The sequence below is a fragment of the Eublepharis macularius genome, chromosome 18, assembly GCF_028583425.1.
Source record: "Eublepharis macularius isolate TG4126 chromosome 18, MPM_Emac_v1.0, whole genome shotgun sequence".
Lineage (NCBI taxonomy): Eukaryota > Metazoa > Chordata > Lepidosauria > Squamata > Eublepharidae > Eublepharis > Eublepharis macularius.
Window position 1 is genome coordinate 30,518,161 of NC_072807.1, and position 22,119 is coordinate 30,540,279.

Below are 22,119 nucleotides of genomic sequence, written 5' to 3' on the forward strand. Positions count from 1 at the left end.
CAATTTTTTATATACCTTTTGCCTGGAGCTAGGCTCGGACATGTCCAGGGAAGCAGACAGAGTCAACGATTTTCAGGGCATTTTAAAACAATATATTGCTGGTGTTTCACTAGAAGTCTTCCCTGTGGTGAGTCAGTATGTGGGGAAAGTGACATTAGCCTAGTTGCGAATGATAATTGTGCATTTCTTGTTGCTTTCTGTATTGGGCACATTAGGTGTTCATGAAGGAGCAGCAACGGCAGCTTTTACAGGGCCTTCTGCACCAGGAGGTGGTACGAAGGATTACTCTGCTGCAGAGCTGGTTCCGTGCTATGCTCTACCGAAGGCACTTTCTCAGTTTGAAGCAAGCAGCTGTTATCATACAGGTAAGTGCAGACGGTGTGCAGTGTAAGAACTTAGAACTCTTGACATTCATGTCTGTTGGCCCATCTCCGTCTTCCCATCTATTTAGATCTATCTGGCATTAGTATAAAAGCTGTTTTTGTAATACATACACTTTAAGACTTACACAAACAATAATAACACTGTGTGGCAAAGGAAGAGGGAAGGCTTATTAAATATTTTAGTGGAGAGACATCATCTTCAGTCGTATTCATGCCCTGCTATTTAACTTTTTAAAAAAATATTGTTTCCCCCTATTTTCTGTTTGCAGCTGCACACAAAGAAGTACTTATAGGAGGGCAGCATTTAACACACATGGCTCCTTTCTGTTTAGATTTGTACACTTTCATCTTGAGGGGAGCGCTCAAAGGCATACATCAAACATGTCTGTGTCTTATCTTTCCTTTTTCTTTTTTTTACTGATTTTTGAGCTGTGGACAGCACAGATAAATTAGATCAGAACTCCCCAGTATGCCACCTGTAGGTGCCATGACACCTGCCAGTATTTCCCCTGTGCTTGCCGAGCTTTTTGGAAAGTGCACGGGGTTATTGTAAAGCAAGGCTTGTTATTGACTGCCCTCATTCAGATGAAAAAGGTTTCCATGGCTGCAACAGCAGCTGCAGCCACTGGAGAATTAGGAAGACTAGTAAACCATTAAGACTTTCCTTCTGTTTATTCCTCCCTCTCTTTCTCCCTTCCTTTCCCCTCAGGCTTTCCTTCATTCCTTTTTATTCCCCATTCCCATTCTCCCTCTCTTATTCCCCTTTTGTGATTCTTTTGCAAAGTGAGGAGGGAAGTCTCATGTTTTGCTCCACCTCCTATAGCAGCCATATTGATTTGACTCCACCTCCTGTGTCTGCCAATTCTCTCAAGATTCCAAAGGTGCCCTCAGACTCAGAAAAGGTTGGAGACCCCTGGATCAGAGAGGCAGAAAAGTTAGATTCCCCACGAGAATAAAGTATGGGTTGTTTGGGCTATTAGCACCAGTTAAAGACACTTTGAGTAGTGTTCATAGATAAAATTCTGGAGATGCTACCAGATGAGAAATAGGTGGCGTTGTCATGGATCTTTCTAGAAAAAGATGGCTGTCTTTCTTTTCACCTCCCCCCCCTCCTTTAGAGGTACTGGCGCAGTTATCAGCGGAGAAAACAAGCGGAAGCAGAGGATTCCCTGAATGATACAGTCTTCTTTGACAAGGCAGCTGTTGTTCTTCAGTCCCATTGGCGAGGCTACGTAGCCAGGAGAAAATTCCAACAGGTGCGGGCTGCAGGTTTCATCATCCAGAGCTACTGGCGGGAGTGCTTAAGGAGAAGACACGCTGCGGCCACCTTCATCCAAGCCACATGGCGAAGCTACCACTCCAGGAGCCTCTACCGCAACAAAAGGAACAAAGTAGTTCTGTTGCAAGCAGCCTACAGAGGATACAAAGCACGACAAAGGTAATGCTTGCAGCCTTCGTGAAAGGATAGATGCTCTTCTGAATGAAGAAAGGCCTTGAGAACTATGGGCACCTGACTGATGGTGGTGAAAGAGCATTTTGTTTTGTGTGAACGTGGATGAAAATGCAAAGACAACCACTTGCAATGTAACGTAGTGCATTGCAGTCCAGAGGCTGCTGGGACATAAAATCTGTTATTCCCACCCATCTGAAACAAAGTCACAATGGAACTGAAGGGAGAGGGCACTGATTCTGTAAATTGCTATGAATGTTCCTGTTCTCATAAATAACCCTTTTAAAAACTGCATAAAAATACTCTATCAGCACAGAATTGGAAAATGCTTTGGAATTACATGGGTTAAGCTTAGAACATTTCTATTAAACACGGTTTAAAAAGGTGACCAGTTCCTTTTGTGATGCATGAGGGGAATGCCAGATTCGGGTCCAGTAGCACCTTAAAGACCAACTAGATTTGCAAGGTCAGGTGAAAGGAGCTCTGACTCTCGAAAGCTCATATCCTGGAAATCTAGTTGGTCTTTTAGGTGTTGCTGGACCCAAATCTTCTACTACAGACCAACAGGGCTACCTACCTTGAAACTATCTTCATGAGGGGAGTGGTAACTCTACCTGCAGTAAAACCTCCAGAATTTGGTCTTGGTACAATAGAACTAGAGCAAACATACAAGTATCTACTTGTATGTATAATGCTGCTATACTATTAAAGAGGCAATAGTTTTAAAGAGCAAGGGGAGGCAATGGTGGAAACAGCCCTTCTGCAGTGCATTCAGAATTTGTGTTTTGTGTTTGCTTGCATAGGTGTAGAACTTTAAAACAGCAAAGATTACAAGATGTGCCACTGGGAAATGGGCCAACTGTTAAAGGAGAGAATGAACTGGAGCCAGAGCATATGGATGTGAGAGGTTCGGATCCTTCTGAATGGGAAGATCGTTCATTTGAACAGAGAGAGAGAGCAGTAGAAGAGCGTAAGTCAGTGATGGAAAACAGGGTGGGTCAGATTGATCCATCAGATAATTCCAGAATCTTACCATACAAACACCATGAGAGAGCCAGTAGCCAGAGTGGAATGAGTGCAGAAGAGGAAGTCATTGTTAGAGAAAGACCCAAGTCGCTGGAAGACCTCAACCCCAAAAGAGGAGTCCGTGCAAAACGAGAGAGTCGGCGGATGCGTGAATTAGAGCAGGCTATCTTCAGCTTGGAGTTGCTTAAAGTCCGGTCCACTGGAGGGGCATCTCCCTCAGAGGAGCATCAGTGGTCCCCGGAACTGGCCTCCGAAGGCATGCAGTCCCCCAGGGGAACCCCGGAGAGTGAGAGCTCTCAAGGAAGTCTGGAGATGTTGATCCATGAAGAGACTCAAAAGAACAAACAGGACCCTGCATTGCCCCAGGACTACAATCCCCCTTTGGTTCTTAGAGGGTCGTTACCCAATAGCCCTAAATCTGACGATGATCGAGGCATTGCCATCTTTGCTGCTGATGTAAATAGAAATATGTCTGATAGGAATAGGTCGATATCAAGTTCCGAGTTACCAGAGTGCCTTGCTGCTAAAGAGCGGCTGGCCTTCGATTCCCATAGCACTGTCTGTCACGGGCATACTAGAGAGCCCCTTATTTCAAGCAGCCTTCCTACTTTTTACCTCCCACCGCAGGACAATCTAAGAGTTGGTCATTCAGTGATGGAGAATAACCTTCGGAACAAGCAGATGGACAAGTCTTGGGAAGCCAAGCAGGATGCTGAGTTGCAAAGAGCAGGGGAGATCCACGCCTCTCTCGGGGGAGGTCAGTTTCCCTCAAGCATAGAAGGTGGCCTGGTCCTTGCTGCTTCAGAAATGCCTCCTTCTGATCCTATTATCAAGAGACTGGAGAAGCTGAATGTGGAGAAGGAAGAACGGCAGAAGCAAAAGCAACTGCAGAACGAGAAAGAAATGATGCAGCAGATCCGGCAACAGAAGGAAATTTTGGAGAAAGAGCGGAAGGCATTCGAAGAGCAAAACAAGATCAAGGAGTCTTCCCAAGGAACCTCTTTCAGATCACCGAAGAAAACAGACAGACCACAGTCTCTCCTCATTGTCAATCCCCCAAACAAAGGGGAGCGTAATCTTGCCAAAAATACGGAACTCACCTCATCGGTGGAAATCAAAGGTCTCACCATCTCGAAGAAAGGAAGCCCACCTGCTCGTGTGACTCAGAAAGAAAGGACTATTGTTGTGACTCTGGAACGAAGGGAAAACCAGGCTCCAGTTGACCAGGAATCTGTTGGACTTGACAAGCTGAATTCACAAATGGCTGCTGAATCTCAGGAAGGCTTAAGCAAACCACCCACAAGAAAAGAGCGGTTCAGATTACCCCGAATTCCCAACCAGGGCACTGAAGGCACTTCTGGCGAGGCCAGAGTTGGTTCCATTTTCTTCACCCCGAAGGACAGTCACAAGAGCATTAAGTGAGTACTGTGACGGGGCATTATAACATGTGAACCTGGGCTGCTACATGGCGCCCTTCTGACACAATCAGCAACTTGGGAGAAAACCAAAGATAATAGATAATATTCAAAAAGTCTCACACAGGAATAAGAGCCAGTTTGTATACACACACGTGCATGTGTGTGTGTGTAAATATGTAAAACAGAAATCTATTGAATTCGCAGAATAAGAAATATCTTTGAGAGTGTTTGCATCTTCTCCATGCTGTGAAGTAAATATCATTATGTACTGCAGGGTTTTTCTTCATTGTGTTTTTCTTTTGGTTTCTCTTTTTCTTAAAATTCAAAATGAACATAAAATACATAAATTTTATTGCAAATACTGGCCTGCAGCCAATCTTACTTGATTTCAATAGTACCGGGTGCTTCCTTGCTGATAGATAGAGATGGAGAGGCGGAGTTCTCTGTGTATGTATATTGGCTTTTCTCTTTTCCTGTGATGTTAACGGCTTGAGTGTGCATGTGTTTTGTCAGGCATAAGAATGTTAAGACGGGGAGTGTATATATACAGACAGCTGAAGGTGAGTAATAGAAATAAGGAGGAAAGAAATTCTGCTCCAGAAACACAAAATGCTGCTACTTACACAATAAATAGATTGGTATATATTATTTTCCATAATTTCTTTGCTAGCCATAGGAAGGGAGAAAGAACTACACAGAGCACTGCAGCTTCTGAGCAGCATCTTTTGCAGATCGCCGTCCTTTTGGACTTGTGAGACATTAGTTAGGCATTGTCCAAATATTCTCAGGGCTGCCTTTGCTGTCAAATTCTACGAGCTTGCTTTTTTTTAAAGCTGTGGCTGCTTTCTTGTAGCCTATTTGTCAGCTGTATATAATAAGCCACAACATCTGTTTTAGTCTTGCAGATGTTTGTGTAGTGATTTTGAAATGCTCACTGGATAGGCATTCCCTCTCTGCCGGGCACGTGGCACTCGAGCACGCTGCTGTGCAGATGGGAATGCTTCCTTCTGGAGCTGTTTGGGATTCTTTCCCAGAGGAAGTGGAGGCTTCTCTTTATCTCTACCACTTTAAACAGTAATGAAAGGTACATAAAATCACACTTGCACTTCCAGAGGAAAACCAACAAAGCAGCTGCCCTTCTCTCGATGGAGAAAGCTGAAAATAATAATAATACATATTCAATGGGCCTAGTCTGCCCTTTCTCACTGGGACCCACGGCAGATTACAAGTGTGATTTAAAAAAATAAAAAATGCCAGTCGATCAGTAGGCAGATTACAAAATATGTTAGCATCAGGCAAGCAGTGAGCAGATTACAAGGTATGGTAACATTTGAATCTAACCATGAAAGTTTCTGGTATGTCAAAATAATGCTGTTAGGCTGGGATTGTAGAACAGGGGGAGAAAAACACCAGAACAAGGGATGCAGATACATCTGTTTAAGCCAACGAGATCATATCAATCCTACACTGTGTATCTGCATTGAGCCTCAGTGAAAAAGTGGACTATAAATAAATAAAAAAATAAAAAATCATCTGCAGAGCCAAACCATTACTTTGCTCCTTCTGCAAGAATGCCCTCTTGAACTGTTTTGCACATTTTGTACAGGAGCGTGTTGTGCCTGTAAACTTTGCATATAGTTGTCTGATGAACTGGACCGTGTCACCCAGGGCTAGTGTGTGTGGCCTGAAGTTGCCTTTTCCAGGCTACTCTTTTTAGGAGGGGATCAGTTGAGGGCCTTCAATGTTCTCGTTTTCTAGTTTCAGCAAAGAATCTTCAGCTCATCCGTTCCTTCCAAAAGATGACCATAAAAAAACGTTTAAGATTCCCGGGCCAAGCAGGGGAGAGGTAAGTGACAGCTTTTTTTTTCCCTACAAAAGATTTTCAATACTGCTTTCAAAATTGTGCTTTTAATATGATAGTAAGTCTTGGTGAAAGTCTTGCTTGGTGAGCAAGCAAGTGGATGTTTAAGGAAGGGCTGCATACACAACAGTGCAACAGTGGCTTCATTAAGATGGGAAACCTGGGTGTGAATTGTACAACTTGAGACTGCAGATGGGCCCTGCATGAAGAAGTACTTCTCCATACAACAGAATTCCTTGGGTAGTGAGAACAAGCATGGTTGGGGAGAAGCTAGACTAGACGCCTTCTCTTCTGGTTTTCTAAGTAGAGGGAAGTTTCTGGCATGGGGAAACTTATTAATAAGCTCCATCTGCTGTCTAAAGTAGTCCAGTCCAGAGTCCAGACACACACTTCCCACCCTGGAAAGAACTAATGTTCTGCCATGAATTGCTTCAGATAAGCTGTGTCGAAGGTAATCTTGCTGTCTGTTTCTGTTTTCCATTATTTTGTATCCGCTTCATTGCAATACATTTCCTTTATGCTGTCCTGCCTTTTTTGTTGTTTGCCATCAATGGAATTATTTTTTCTTTGAACAACTGTTGCATTTGGAAATGACTGTTCTTTTTAAAAAAATAGTTTCATGTGCCCTGTTTCTCTGGCTTCAGACACCAACCGAATCACCTGTTTTTTGTTTGAAACATTTTCATGTTATCTGTTTTTATCATTTGGTATCAAGCAGGTTGCCAGACCAGCCCATAAAAAGAAAGCCCGCATGGCACGAACACGCTCCGATTTCTTGACTAGAGGTGCTTTGGCTGATTGGGAGGGGGATACGGAGGAAGAGGACTGCGAGGACAGTTTTGAATTCCTTCTCTCCCTTGACCAACCTCCTGACCCCGAGCCCGGGTGTGCAGCCAGACTTGGGCAGCCCTGTCACAGTGACTCTGAAATGGTAATTTCCCCCCAAGAAGCAGCTGTGCCAGGAGCATTTCTTGGCTAACCCTTAGCTGTACTGACACCTCCCACTGCTATTTCTCCAACTTGTAGCAGGACTGCAGACGGCTAACCTCTGAGAACACAGTCACAAACCAATAGCATTGAATCCTGCTTCCATGGGAACATCTGAGGACAAACTCAGTAGAAGGTAGCTTTTGATCAAACCCATTGCACATACTGGTACACAAGAGAGAATGAGAGGCCCTAGTTCCCAGCATCCCATCCAATTTTAGTGTGACCAAGAAGCAAAATCTTAGGAAGGGGCTATGCTGTTGGATACAAGCTGGAGTCTCAGTGGCTGGGCTTGTCGCCCCATGACTTTCTCGGTTGCCATTCACGACTGGAGAGAAAGTATAGCATGGTTCTCGAGAGAGCTGTTGGAGTGAAGGAAAGTGAGGGAGGGGATGAACCACAAAACTAAACAAAGGGCAATGCCAGTAGGATGCCATTTTTTTAATGAGAAAAATTCCCTGCAAGAATCGCAGAACGTCAGCATTTGTTTAGCAGTGAAGTATTCCGCTTCTGTTTCAGGCAAGGCACAGAGGTAGTTGCCAACACAGCTTCTCTGTCTTTCCAGTAGAAACACTGTGTGTCTGTCTGTGAAATAAATCCCCCAGGAGGTCCGTAACATGTGTTGGGAATGTTCTGTTAAGCTACCATTAGCTTTGCTGACAGTGTATTGTGATTTCTACCCTCCTGATGATGGCAGCTGTTTCCTCATTGTCAAGGGCTACCCTTAGAGCTTTTCAAGTAGTAGGGTTGGAGTATAATAAATCAAGGATCCTTCAGACGGACATACAGTGTTCCTCTGTATAAAGAGCTGGCTCGGCATTTGTCAAGTGTACATGTTCATTTTTTAACGTACCACCAATCCTACATAAAAGTGGATCTCTACTATATAAAAGCAGAGGCGTCTTCCAGTCCTGCCACTGATTGCATATAACTGAGGCCTTGTATGTGCGAAACTTAAGGATGCATCAAACCACAGGACTAAGCTAGAATAAATTTTGCATCATGAACTATTAGTGGTAAATCAAAAACTCCTAAATACTAAATCTTTGTTTAAAAATTGGTATTTGCTTATTTTACTAAAAGCCGGCTCACATAGTTCGTGGAGGTGGAGTTAGTGGTAAATTAATAAGCAATGTGGATTATTTATAACAAATTTGCAAGGAAGTAAATACATAAACCTTCCCATGATGACTTTTAGCTCCTGTACAGTTGGATGAGATGAAACAAATGTTTTATTATCAAAGCTATTATCCCTAACAACATTTGCAGTACTGTAAAATGAAATCAGTAGATTAATATAATTGATACATGTAGAAACAATAAAGAACATTACATAAACTGTAATTACACCTCCATTCTGACTGCAGAACAGCATTTCTATTAATAAGAACTAATTTTAGCAGCGACTGCTGCAAACAGGGACCATTTTAAATCCTGATGTTAAATAGGAGTTCTGTTCTCTATGGAAAGGGGTTGTTGGTTTCAGCCAGCAATTCCTGCCTGCCATAGCAGGGTTGGCCTTGGTTAGCAATTGGATGAGAGATCTCCAGTGAAGACCAGGGTTGCAGAGGCAAACCACCTCTGTTAGGCTCTTGCCCTGGAAACCCCACCAGGGGTTGCCATAAGTCAGATATGACTTGAGGGCACTCTCCACCACCACCACCCACATATAGACTGTGGCAAATGAGTGAGACCCATCCCACAAATAACAGAATCTGTACTTGAGCAGAGCATCTCTTTTAAACTATGAAGGGCATTATCTGGATGCAGAGATGAGCAAGTGCCTTTCTTTAATTTCCTGGAGCTCTGATTCATTAACTCATCTTCAAAGCCATGGCTGCTTTTAAGCACTCGGAGCCATCAAGAGAATCTGGGGCTTTGGATGTCAGCCAGCTACATATCACTGGCTTAGTGCCTACCTATGGGAGCTTTCCTTGTTGAGGCTCCATTTATAGCAAACTTCCTCCCCCTCCAGAATTCACAGCAGCTGTAGATCCAAGGGAGGAATCCTCCGATTAAGGTATCTTTTTTTAATAGGCTGGCCATTCCATGTCCCTGCAAATCATGTGTAGTGGACAGTTTAATCTAGCAGCTTTAAGGCAAAAATGTCCTACCTTAGAGAAGATTGACACCACTCCAGTCCCTGCTGTGAGAAAGTAAGGAGGAGGCCTGGTGGATGGGCTGTCAAGAGAACTGTTCTGCTGCTAGATCCCATGCCTCACAAAGCTGCCCAGAGTTACCAAGCATAGTTATGAGTTTTACACTCTTATAGCACAGAATTAAGCAGATATGCATTGTCCTTCTAAGCTCATTGAAGACAGTGGGATAAGAAGGGTGCAACTCTGCTTAGGCTGGTGCTGTTGGGACAGGTAGTGCCACGTTACCATCATAGGACGCCGAGGACCAAAGCAGTGCCTGTCAAAGGTTATTATATGCAGAGCATGTGAGAAGCAGCCTATAGAGCAGCCCACAGACACCACCCAAAGCAAGATCCTGTCGCAAATAAACAGCTTATTTCAAAAGGTTCTTTGGAGGAAGTTCATGCTGTATCGATGGGTGGGTGTTCTATTGGCCATCTACTTAGTCAACACAAAAGGGTTGATACAGCTGGTAGGGTGGCAATCCCAACATCCTGACCCATTGGACGTGTGCATCCCCAGTACTAGTACCAGTGTGTAGATTCACTCACTCCTAGCAGTTGCCAGTGTTTGTTTGCTTGGGAGGAGGGTTGAAAAATCTTAGGAATATAGTATTGTTACTACCTCAGTCCCAGGAGAGATGGCAGGTTTAGCAAACAAACTCTTTGCATGTGAAACAAATGGCAAGTACGTTGAGCCAGGGGTGAAGAGAAGCTTTACATTTCCTCCCTCATATAGGCAGGGCAGTGCTGTGTTCCTGGAGGCTGACCCTGCTGCAAAGTTCTAGTTCTGCTAGCAGTAGAAGCTTTTCACGCTGGGAATCTCCTGCCGAGATGCAGAGGGTGGCTGGGCTCACTCTTTGGCTTGGAGCACTCCACTTAACACCTTCAGGAGGGAGCCTCATTCGCACCCCTTTCCCAAATCCTCCTCTGATTCTGCTGCCACCATTTTTTTTAACAAATGACATTTGCATGCTAGTAGCCCTAGATCTCATCTCCCTGTCTGTCCTCGTTCTGCCTGTGCTGCCTTTTGGTGCTCCATCACTGGCTCTTTCACTTGGCATTCGGCACACCTACTTCGGGGCAGCTGCTTGCACAATCAGCTTATTTTGAACTGTAAACAACACCTACTGTTACATATAAATACTGTATGACCCTGGACTTGCAAATTTTCCCCATGTGTATTTTTATCGCAGGACATAAACCTGCGACTGCTTTCCCAGAGAGAGCAGTTTTTGATGCTTGTGTCTCAGAGCTCTTTTGTCTTTCTAGCTTGGCCATTTGGAGTAAGACATACACTGCGTGCAACTGATAAATTTTTCCAGCAGCTCATTAACATTAATGGCTGGTCTGCACAGAAGCTGTTTAAATCAAACGATAAAGCAACCTGCAGCGCAGCAGCCATTATGAGATGCGACAGCATTTGAACGCACATGCTCGTCAGATATTTATCTCTGAACATTCAGTGTGAGAGGCAGGACAGTCCGGCAGTCGTTTTTGCAAGGGGTTGATTTTTTTTTTCACGAGAAAGCAAAATAGATTATCACCCACACACCAGTTGGCAATGAACAAAAAGCCCGGGGAGCCCGTTTCCCAATGGCTTTTTACATTAAAGCAATTCTAGGCATTGTAGTGATTTAAAGAAAATAAATGAAACATTGATGAACAGTGCAATCCCATGCAGAGATACTCTAGCCTAATTATTTCAATTGACTTAGACTGGAATGACAATGCATACAATTGCTCTCTAAGTGGCAGCCCTTCAATTTCTAGCTCGGTTTGGGCAACAGGCTGGCCAGGGTGGGAGAGGCCCCATCTCCCACTCTGTAGTGCAGATAAAAACCTGTTCCCTCCATGTGCCAGGTAGCCCAAAATTTTGCAGAGTAGTGAGGTATAAACCCATCCCAGAGATCCATATAAGAATGCTTCCCTCAATAGACTTTAAAAGGCAAAATTAAGAATATTAATTGCAAAGCATTTATTGGACCATCTCTCTAGCTTCTTACATGTTTTGCTCCAGAAATGACGTCCTTTCCCAATAAAGTAATTATATAAGGGGTGGAAAATCCCACATTTTAATGTGCCAGGAAACATTGCTAGCCTTGTGCTCTATTGGGTGAGAATTAGATGCAGGGGTTTTTTTTTCGTCCTTCGGGATTCACCATGATGTATTTCCCAAGTCATCTTCAATGCGTGGTGAAGGCTGGGAGATTAAGCAGCCATCTCTAATAATCTGTCTATTAGAGTCAGCTCGGGCCGTACATGTAGGGATTGCAATTCATTTTCTCACTAAGCATAGAAATTGATCCGATTTCACAAGGCTTAATGTTGCTTTGCTTTAAAAAAAAGAAGAAGAATCAGCAAACAAAAATAGCTGTAGCAAAGCCATGCTTTCCTCCTGGCGAAGAGCAGATGAGGGTTTCTTTCCAAAGAGGAACACTGACATTCACACTCAATAGCAGAAGAGAGCTTTCAGCCAGTGCCTTGGAAAATGCTATTCTGGCCTTTCAAGAAAATGGGCATAATCTCATGAAGCTCTAAAGGCTACAGCAGGCAATGCCATATATGAGTTCCATTGATTTAAGATAAGCCTAACTTAAAATGAACAGGTGACGGCTTTAGTATCTTCTGTGCAATACCAACCTGCCTTTTTCTCATTTGTTTCGTAAAGTTCTCTGAATCCAGTGTGTGCTCGCTGAGACTTCCACCCATTGCATAAACGTGAGAGTGTCTTGCATTATTAGTCTCTGAATATTGGGTGCTTCCGAAACAGTGCATTAACACTGCTTTTCAAACTGCACTACATTCTGTCAGTTAGCTCAATTACCAACAACCCCCCCAAAAATCCCCTTGGGTGAAATTACAATACTTACAGCATAATTTGTACTCTTTTCAGTAACTGCAGATTCACCCATTTTTTCATGAAAAATCTGTTCGGTGAATTAATAGCTTCCTTCCTTATTGCCATCTTGTACTACATTTAAGGGATTAATTAAATTAGAATATGGAAGGCTGTTGATGTAAGAAACAGACAATATTGTCAGAACTGGGTTACATGATAGTGTATATATTAGTCTTCCCCAAACTTCTCATAGCTGAAAAACCTCCTTTTTCTGAATTAGAAGCAACCATTACTCATACATACACACACACACACCTAAAGTCTGCCTTTAGTGCGTGTAAACACTGGGCTGGGCATTATCAGAAAGCAGTGGTTGAAGAGTAACTCATGCATGTGGCTTGTGGGCCGTAATAAAGATTAACATAGTCATTCAAGCAGGGACAGAACAAACATCCTGCTCTGTGAGTACTTAGGGCTCACAGGGGTCTTGAATTATTTCAGTTAACTTATTTCTCAGGTCATAGCCGTGAGTTCCATCACAGCCTGGGAATTGCTGCTATATTTCAAAAATGGAGCAATTGGTATTTTTTTATTTTATTTTTATTTATTTTTGATTTATGTTCCACCCTCCCCACTCCAGCAGTAGGGAGGAACAATTCCAAGAGGTACACATTATTGCCAGTGGTAGAAAATGTGTACTACAGTGAGGCTCACTTAGTGGTTTGGGAGCCACATGTGGATCTGTGACATGCTACCTGTGGCTCTTCTGAGCATTCCCCGTGGCACCTGCTCCACTGAAAGTGGGCGATTTCGTTAGAAATTGGAATACTGGCATTATTACCATGGGCCCAAGATAAACGTTTATTTTTTTAAACGCCACACAACTGGTTGATGTTCAATTCAAGGGTAGGCAGATACGGGGTTCTGTGTATGAGGCTAGGTCAGTATATGCAGCTGACTGAGGTGATGGATTGGGGCATACCACTGCTGAAGGCTGACCAATAAAATAAAACGCCCACTAGTGGGGAAAGCAACCCTACATGCTCAAAGAAACCTTGGCAAGTAAAAGGGTTGTGCTATATATCATTAGTGTATCTTTGTGGGAGTGTCCAGGGTGGTCTGCAAACCAAGGAGAGAGCACCAGTGGCATAGAAAGAAAAGTATTTTTATGCATAAAGGATAGAACTCTGGTTCAGAATTCTTAGGAACAAGTTACCTCTGCAGTCTGTAGAAATTCTGGGGTGTCCTTACCCTTTGAAACAGTATTTTACTGTGGTATGGTAACAATGTTCTACTTCATCAGTCAGAATTATCTTAGATAAGAGAAATTAAATTGTTAGTTATAATTTTTTGTAAAAAAATGCAGGAATCCCAAAGAAGAAGTACAAGAAAATGTAGAACTGTGGTTATCACTCTAATGGTGGCTGTTTCAGTGTGGGGTCTGCTGCCAACCACAAGGCCTACCAGAAAAGATACCTTTCCCACTTTTTTGAAACATAGGGTAGGTGACATTTTGTGAAACAGTGCTCAGAATTGCCACAAGTGGGTCCCAAGCTACTGAGTGAGTATCACTGATAAAGAATATTATCATATGATGGCTGCGCTCAGATGTCACAAACAAATACCTGTCCGTTCAGGATGGGCCCAAAGCTGGCTTGTTACTATGCTTGCATGCGCCATCCCCTCATGCGCGAAGCATAATCAAAGACTTTGAACTACAATTTGGTGTGACATCTGGTTGCATGTGCCTAGGCAAATAATGAGAATCCTAGTTTGCAGAGAAAAAGCAAACTCTAGTTTACCCAGCTGCCTAAGAGCTAAATTATACGAGACGAGTTACACAAGGACACTCAAGTGAAGGGAGACATAATGTTAGCTGGAAAGTGTAGTTTGAATTTCACCTCTCTCTACAGAGCCGGCAAAGATCACTCCTCAGAGGGTTTGTTAATAATTGACAGCCTTCGGGAGGCAAAGAGGAATTTTGAATTTCACCTCTCTGTAGAGAGAGGTATAATTTAAACTATGCTTCCCGGCTAACATTGCATCTCCCTTCACTTGAGCATCCTCATGTAATCCATATCATGTAGTGATCTCTAACTTCTGATGAAACTTCTGATTGTCCAGCAGTCTTGTGGGACATGAGCATCACTGGAGTGCTGAACACCTATTGATCTTGCTGCTCTGTTTATCCATCCATACAAACCTACACAGGACCACCAGTACATGGAGGTTATTACCGCGCTTAGTGTGACTCAGCAGAGCCAATCTGCAGATTAATTTTGTGTGCACTAGGAAATACAAATGATGGCAGTGTCTACATCTCAGATGCTCATCAGTGTCAAACGCCCATGCACAGTGCTAGTTGCATATCACACACTTTTATGTGCATTTGAACCTAGCCCTCTTTAGAGATGGGAGTGTTAGACACAGCATTATTGAGAAGAATTGGTTCCATTTTTATCAGTATTTGGAATAGGAAATAATGTTCCATCAGTTTGCTGAGGGGACGTATTATGTAGGAAGACTGGATGGAAGATCTTTTCCCTTCCCATTTCCTTCACTCCAGTCCTAGCAGAAATTAGATCATTTCCAATAATGTATTTTGTATTTATTGCTCATATCTGAATTTCCTATAAATGGTTGAATCTCCTCATTATGCCCAGAAAGGCTGTTAAAACCAATCTCTGTGCCATCACAGCATGATATGCAGGGAGTGAGAGATGTTTTGCGAAGTGCAACAATTAAAGTCCACAGGCACCAGCTGGTAGGTTTCAAGAATGCATCAGATAGACAAAAAGTATCTCTGCGCTCCTTTCTCTCCTCTCTGGAACTGAGTTTCTGAGCCAGTTGTGACAAAAGAAATGAGACATGCTGCGTATTTCTTCAAGTAACAAGGGACCTGTAGACAATTTCTACATTTAGCCAGTTCTTTGGCAGTCAAGGCAAAGTAGTTCTTACTTGAAAGTATCTTTCCTAGTGAGGGTGTGTACGCCCCCCCCCCACATTTTTAGCCAGCTTAAATATCTAAATCATTATCAAGATTCCATTATCTTCTAGGATATCAAATGGCACCTTGATTTTGAAATATTTCTCCTACTTGTAATTGTTGCAGATGCTGCAGCGTTTCACATCCAGCGAAGGCCAAACAAAGCTTCACAAAACAATGTCTCAAGGAGAGATTGGAAACCTGGCAGCTGCTCAGAAGGCTGTGGCTACAGATGGAAGGTATAAAAATCTAGCAGGAGGGAGCTTGAACGGCTTCTAATTCTTTTCCTCTGGCATGTGCACCAATTTCCTATACGTGGACATATTTCACAAAGCTTTTTCTGGCCATTGACATAGCCTGACTCCGTTTTTTTAAAACATAAATAATTCATGTGGGTTTTCTCCCCTTGTACATTGATGCAGATTTAAAACTGTTTGAGAGAGAAACGTTTGAACAGTTTGCATCTGCAGTGTCCATTCTCTGGAGATGATTGATGGGAAATTTTAAGTACAGGAAGGAGAGAGCAGTGATGAGAATGTTCTGCCTGAGTCCCAGTGGCACGTGGGACATTGCCATATCTCATTCAGACAATTTAATTCTGCCTAACATACTGCATAAAAATTGATCTATGGAACTCATTGCTAAAAACAGTATTTCAACTGAAAGTAAATCCTACGGATGAACAACATAAATTAGCTATGAAAATTTTGTTACGGATTTGTTTTTTTGTACATGGGCATTTTCCCAGTGGAATGGTATACTCAGTGGCTGGCTGTGTATTTCACACCAATTAGGGAAGCATTTGTGAATGAAAAATTTGGGGTTTAGCTCTGAAAAAGTAATAGGCAAGTCTGTCATGGGGCAGTGACTTTGGGTCTGGTAGTTCAGAAAGCTGACTGCAACTTTCTTTATTAACAATGCAGCAATAGAAAAAAGATGACCGGGGAGAACTAAGGCTGTCTTGGGCAGAATGTCTACGTTTCCTAAGGCTGAAAGAAACTTATTTTAAGGCTGATCCAAATGCACCTAATTGAAGTGATGAGAATGCAAATTCCCCCGTTAACAATTGCTCCCTTGTGTAAAACTTCAAATTTTCTCTCTGATAGGGCAACTTTTTGACTGGTGTGTGCAGGTTTGTTACCAAACAATGCCTCTCCATGAGAAATTTGCAGTGATGAAGTCTCTGTGTAAACGCCACTCGTTAATTATAAATGTTTTAGCCAGACCTTATTCTGCCCTGTTGAAAGAGTACATTACTGAGTGGGGTGGAATAAGTGAAGTCATTCAATGATTTTCCTACCATTTTCCAAAACTATTTTCCCAAAGTGCAGGAGATGTTTATGTGGTAGGAAGAATATATGGAACAAAATGAGACAATATCTCTCACTTCCCTCCCTCCCTCTCTCTTTTTCTTTAACAGACCTCAACGAGCCAAGATGAGATTTTGGGGGAAAGGGAGGCAAGGGGAGAAGAAGAACAGCAGAGAGAAACTTGCTACCCAGTCAGAGCTGCTGGAGTTGTGTCCAGATCAAGATACTACGGGCAGAGAGATGATTTCTGGGCTGCCGCTTGATGAAGGTAACCATAAAAGAAACATCTCAGCTGTCTGATAGACAGATTCAGGAATGGGCTGGGACTCAGTGGTAGAGCACATGATTCACATATTGAAGGTCCCATGTTCAGTCCCCGATATCAATTTAAACATCACACAAAACCATGATTTAAAGGAATCAAAAAACGGTTAATGTAATTTTCTAAATGCAAGCCACTAACATAACCATGGTTTGTTATCATCTGTCTAACCAGTATCTGAAGTTGGTCTGTTAACAGTTAAAATAAAACATAGTTTTGTGCAGTGTCTAAACTGAGCCAAAGCTCTTAGGCAGTAGATGTTGGGGTTGACCTTTCTTTACACAAGATCCTGGAGAACGACCTCCTGTCAGAGTTTATTTTTTATTTATTATTTTTATTTTACCGTATTTGTATTCCGCCCTCCCCGCAAGCAGGCTCAGGGCGGATAACAGCATTAAGAACATTTAAAACATTGCATATAAAACAATTAAAAGCATCATACAAAAATATAAAAATAGCAGCACTCTTTTTCTTGATGGTGGCAATGCAGTTAATAACAAATAGTGCAACAGAACAGTTGAACATAGCAGCAACTTAAGAACAGTGGTGGGCAGCTCTCATAGGGAGGGGGGTAGATGTTGTATCCTCCAGCCAGCGGAGGCCCAGCCTCAGCCATAAGCCTGGCGGAACAACTCTGTCTTACAGGCCCGGCGGAAAGATAGTAGATCCTGCTGGGCCCTGGTCTCGGTAGACAGAGCGTTCCACCAGGTAGGAGCCAGGACTGAGAAAGCTCTGGCTCTGGTCGAGGCCAGGCGGGCCTCCTTGGAGCCAGGGACTGATAACAATTTCTTTTCTCCTGATCGGAGGGTCCTCTGGGGAATATACAGGGAGAGACGGTCCCTCAGATGGAATTCTTCAGTTGGAATTCCTGAGCTAGGAAGACCAAAGGGTAGACTCAGAACCAGTCACGTCCCTTTGTTCATGTATGTTCGTATTTCAGATAGCAAAGAGCAAAGAAGAAGTGTGGAGGGCAGTGGCAAGGGTCGCCATAAGTCTGTTGTGACTTGACGGCACTTTACACTCAAATCAACATACACATGGAGGCATCCCTACCTCCCAAGTTTTCTTTGAGCTTCATGTATGAGCAACACAACTCCTTGAGTGTGTATGTGCCATCAAGTTGTAACTGATGTAAGGCGACCTCAGCAAAGGACTTTCAAGACAAGCGAGAAGCAGAGGGGGTTTGCCATTGCCTTCCTCTGCAGAGACTTCCTTGGTGGTTGCCCATCCAAGTACTGACCCTGCTTAGCTTCCACGATCTAACAAGGTTGGGCTGTACCATGCTGCCTTCCCTCCATATGTTGATTTAGGGTTGATTTTTTCAATACCTGCTCCCAAGAAAGAGAATGGGGTCACAATAGACCCCAAACCTCAAGTTCCTCAAGATGATCCTGACACTGCAGTGGGTAAGGATGCCTCTGGGCACATTAGGGTTTAGTACTTATAACTGAGATGTGTGTTGACTGCATGTGTCTGAGCTGGAAAATGTGTTGCTATGGAAGAGTTCTTGATGAGAGTCTTACATTTCTTTACACTGGGTAGAGCTGGGCCAACATCACTTGACTCCCCCAAGGAGCCCTGAACTGTCTGGCATCTATCGACGGGAATGTAAGGAGAACAAAGAGCCGTCACCCAAAGTGAAGCGCAAGCGCAGCCTGAAAATCAGCAATGTCACAATGGAACCTGCGCAGTGGCAGAATGATGCTCTTCAGATCATAACTAGCGCCAGTGACTTGAAAAGCATGGATGAGTTCCTCTTGAAAAAGGTATCTCAAAAGGCTGATGAGAAGCCTGTGTTTATCATGCCACAGATAAAGAAACTGATGGCGGGACAAGTCTTTCCTTTGCTATTAATCACAATAGCTAATTGGTACCTCCAGGTCAGATACAGTAGGCAGACAGTAGGGGCATGCTGTTTGTTTACTTCATTTATACCCTGCTTTTCTCCCCAATGGGGACCCAAACTGGCTCACATCACCCCCCCCCCCTCCATTTTACCCTAACAACCACCCTGTAAAGTAGGTTACGCTGAGTGTGTATGACTGGCCCAAGTTACTCAGCAAGCTTCCATGGCAGAGTTGGGATTGAAAGGCAAGTCTCCCAGATCCTAGTTCAACACTCTAGCCAGCCACTACACTACACTGACTGTCTCATTGTTGCTTCATGCCCAGTTTCCAAGAAGTCTCTGGCTGACCGCTATTGAGGACAGGAGGTTAGAGGAAAAGGACAATTTAGTCCAATCCAGCAGGGATGTTTCTCTAAATAAATAAGTGATGGGAATTTTGCTAATTACATGACAGGTCGGATAAAGCAGAAGAGCCCTTTATACTGCAAAGACTTTGGGGGAGAGATGGTAATCTGTCTTCATGTGTTGTCCACATGGACGGACAGTACACACGGACGTATACACATCTGGGGGGGAGGCCACTCAGTCTCAGGGGAGGAGGGCAGGTTTTGCCCCACTGCAACAGTTTCCCAAAGTGCACCGCTTTCTCCCACATAAGTGAACGATTGCCATTCATTCCTATGCAGAAAAGAAAAGCATTGGGAGTGGAACTGATTGCTATCATCTGGTGACTCCAATATCTGGGGAGAGGGGGTAGCTTCAGCCCTCCTCAGCTATGCTCCAGATGTTGTTTTTTGGCCGCACCCATTGGGTGGGAACCATTTCCGGTGATATTTTTGGGTCAGGACCTATTGCTTTGACTAAGCTCCTCATCTCTGACTCCGTCTTTCACTCGAGGCGTATTGAAACCTAACGCTGCATGACAGCTTACGTTCTGTGCTTTGCAGATGAATGATCTAGATAGCGAGGACTGCAAGAAAGACACTATGGTGGATGTTGTGTTTAAAAAAGCCTTGAAAGAATTCCGACAAAATATCTTCAGCTTCTACTCTTCAGCTTTGGCAGTAAGTTACAGGGCTTCTGTGTTTGAAATTGAGGCTGCGAGTGGAACTTTTTTGGTGCTGCCAAATTGCAAAGTTCTGCACAGCCTGTGGAATTTTTGTGGGCTTACCATGACAATACATTGTTTCCCATAAGGTGGAGCATTAGGTTCACTTCTGACTACTTCTCAGGATCAAAGGAAGCAACATGTGTGATGCCAACAAGTGGATAATTCTGACCTCAGTTTTCATTTGTAAAATAGGAATAATAGTAGCCGTACATTTCTGAAAATGAGAAGGATGAGGACAGTTGTTTTGATGTGGGATTGACTTATAAACTTGCCTCTTGCATCAAACAATTGCATGCTACTTCCCCCCCCCCAAATGTAAGAATCTCACATCAGTTATCACTATATGTCAGACTTTACTACTATGTACTGTCCGTTGCTGTAAGTATGATCCTGCTAGAGTCTATGTTGCTTAATATGCCAGTCATAGAATTGCTTATGCTCTGTTTCACCGTTTCTTCAACTCTGTATTGGGTTCTTGCTAGTTTTAAATCTGAAAATTTGCATTTGTATATCCTATTACATTGTTTATTTAAATGTCTTTGGAACTGACTGTACTGTCTCACACTGTGTAATCTACTCAGCTTCAGCGAGAAAGGTAGACTGTAAATAACACTAATAATAAATAATAGTATTCATTTGTTCATCCATACATACATGTTGGAACAACGGGCTGTGTTTCATGGCCATTGTGCATGTTAGGCCGAGGCAAGCCCAAGTTTGCCATCAAGCCTCCCGGAGCTTCCTCTCCAGCACACCCTGTTCCTCCTCCAGGACGCCTGGCCACTTTTGGGTCCCGACCCACAGTGAATCCACCGGACTAGAGGAGAAAGCAAGATGATGGGCCAAGATTGAGTGGAAGACACAGATCCTGATCTCTCTGTCGGCTACGGAAGGCAGAGGAGGCCAGCACATTGAGTGCCACAGTCCACAATGAGAAATGCTGTTGTGCTATGAATTGGCTGGATTGTAGCTGGAGACTGTCAAGCGCATTTGAAAGTGCTGTGTGAAGAACTGGATAATAATTGTTGCGCAGTTCATACCTTAAAAGTACTACAGTGCTGAGAAATAGCAAACTTAGCCTCCTTAATCTGCATAATTCAAATCTAAATGGGATTTCTCCACACTGATTTTTTTGGGGTCCATTCGCTGTTGAACGCCAGCAGCTCTCCCCTTCATCCCCTTCCTGGCTCTCAAAATTCCAAGCATGAGGGTCGAAGGAAACATTCATCCTTTTTTCCTCCCTGTTTCCTCTCTGTGCTACTTAGATGGGCGATGGAAAGAGCATCCGATACAAAGACCTCCATGCATTGTTTGAACAGATCCTGGAGAAAACGATGAGGCTTGAGCAGAGGGACTGGAGTGAATCCCCTGTCCGGGTCTGGGTCAATACCTTCAAAGTGTTTTTGGATGAATATATGACGGAATATATGCCTTTGGATTACACTGCCTCAAAGGTAAACTGACCTGCAGCAGTCTCACAGGGTAGTCAGCTCTTGCACCCCCCTGGAATGAGAGTTGTGTTCTTCATATGCCTTAAAGAATCTCTCTGCTGTGGTTTTACTGCTTCTTGAAGCCTTGTCTTGAAGGATGTTAGGGAGTTTGCTGCTGCAGTACTGCTTGCAATCACGTTCTTGCACTACTTAATATTATTTCTTAACAGCATCTCTCATTGATATGTTAAATAACCAGTTTATTTGGACAGTGGAAAATTCATCTAGGCTGCTGCAAGATCATAAAATATAGAGTATAAGAAGTCAGAGTGCAGGTAACTTGGTTCGGTATAACCGAGATACTTGTGAGCCACTCAGTTTGGAAAGGCTCATGAATGAAATGATACCTTGCATAATTTTTGCACGCAACAGTTGTATGCATCTGTATGCATCTGTCATTCTGGAAGGGGTTGAAATCTGTTAGGCAGAACAGGAAGTGAAGCAGGAAGCATGGAAGAGGGGGGAGAACAGTTGGGGGGAAATTGTTGGCATCAGAACTAAGCGTGCTTGTTCTTTAGTTTGCTGGTCCATTTGTTACAGATTTGCTAAGAGGTATTTGCTAATGGATGGATCCAGCGTGAAGGAGGCAGTCAAAAGGGAAAAGCAAGAACAGCATGGATTTTTTCCCTCTCGCTCCCATGACCTGTCCACTAAGAAGCAAAAATGTTGAAAAGATTTGTGTGTGTGTTTGGGGGAGGGTGTTTTTTTGGCCGGCTACTGTTCATTTTGAACACTTCTTAGATTTCAGTGGTATCACTGTTTTTGCATTGGCCATGATACCAGGATCCTGGTCTCTATCATAGAACCAAATGAACCTATATCTTAGGAATGCCAGCATGCCCGAGGGCATGAAGTAGTATGATAAAAGAATTTCTCACAAGAAGGACTATTGGCAATAGCCAAGCTCTTTCTGACTTCAGTCAAAGGTTTTAGTCGTGCATTGTCGGGGC

The 22,119-nt window shown here is 43.4% G+C and overlaps 1 protein-coding gene across 1 annotated transcript in view; it reads left to right on the forward strand.

Moving 5' to 3' along the window:
* The window catches only part of MYO9A (myosin IXA), a 136,242-nt gene that overhangs the window by 96,240 nt on the left and 17,883 nt on the right, over positions 1-22,119 (forward strand). Inside the window, exons 23-32 of the mRNA XM_055002477.1 lie at positions 216-365; positions 1,502-1,821; positions 2,637-4,277; positions 6,036-6,123; positions 6,854-7,069; positions 15,217-15,329; positions 16,511-16,668; positions 18,265-18,488; positions 19,516-19,632; positions 20,945-21,133. Of these exons, the coding sequence (XP_054858452.1) occupies positions 216-365; positions 1,502-1,821; positions 2,637-4,277; positions 6,036-6,123; positions 6,854-7,069; positions 15,217-15,329; positions 16,511-16,668; positions 18,265-18,488; positions 19,516-19,632; positions 20,945-21,133 (3,216 nt within the window). The remainder of the gene's footprint in view (positions 1-215; positions 366-1,501; positions 1,822-2,636; positions 4,278-6,035; positions 6,124-6,853; positions 7,070-15,216; positions 15,330-16,510; positions 16,669-18,264; positions 18,489-19,515; positions 19,633-20,944; positions 21,134-22,119) is intronic.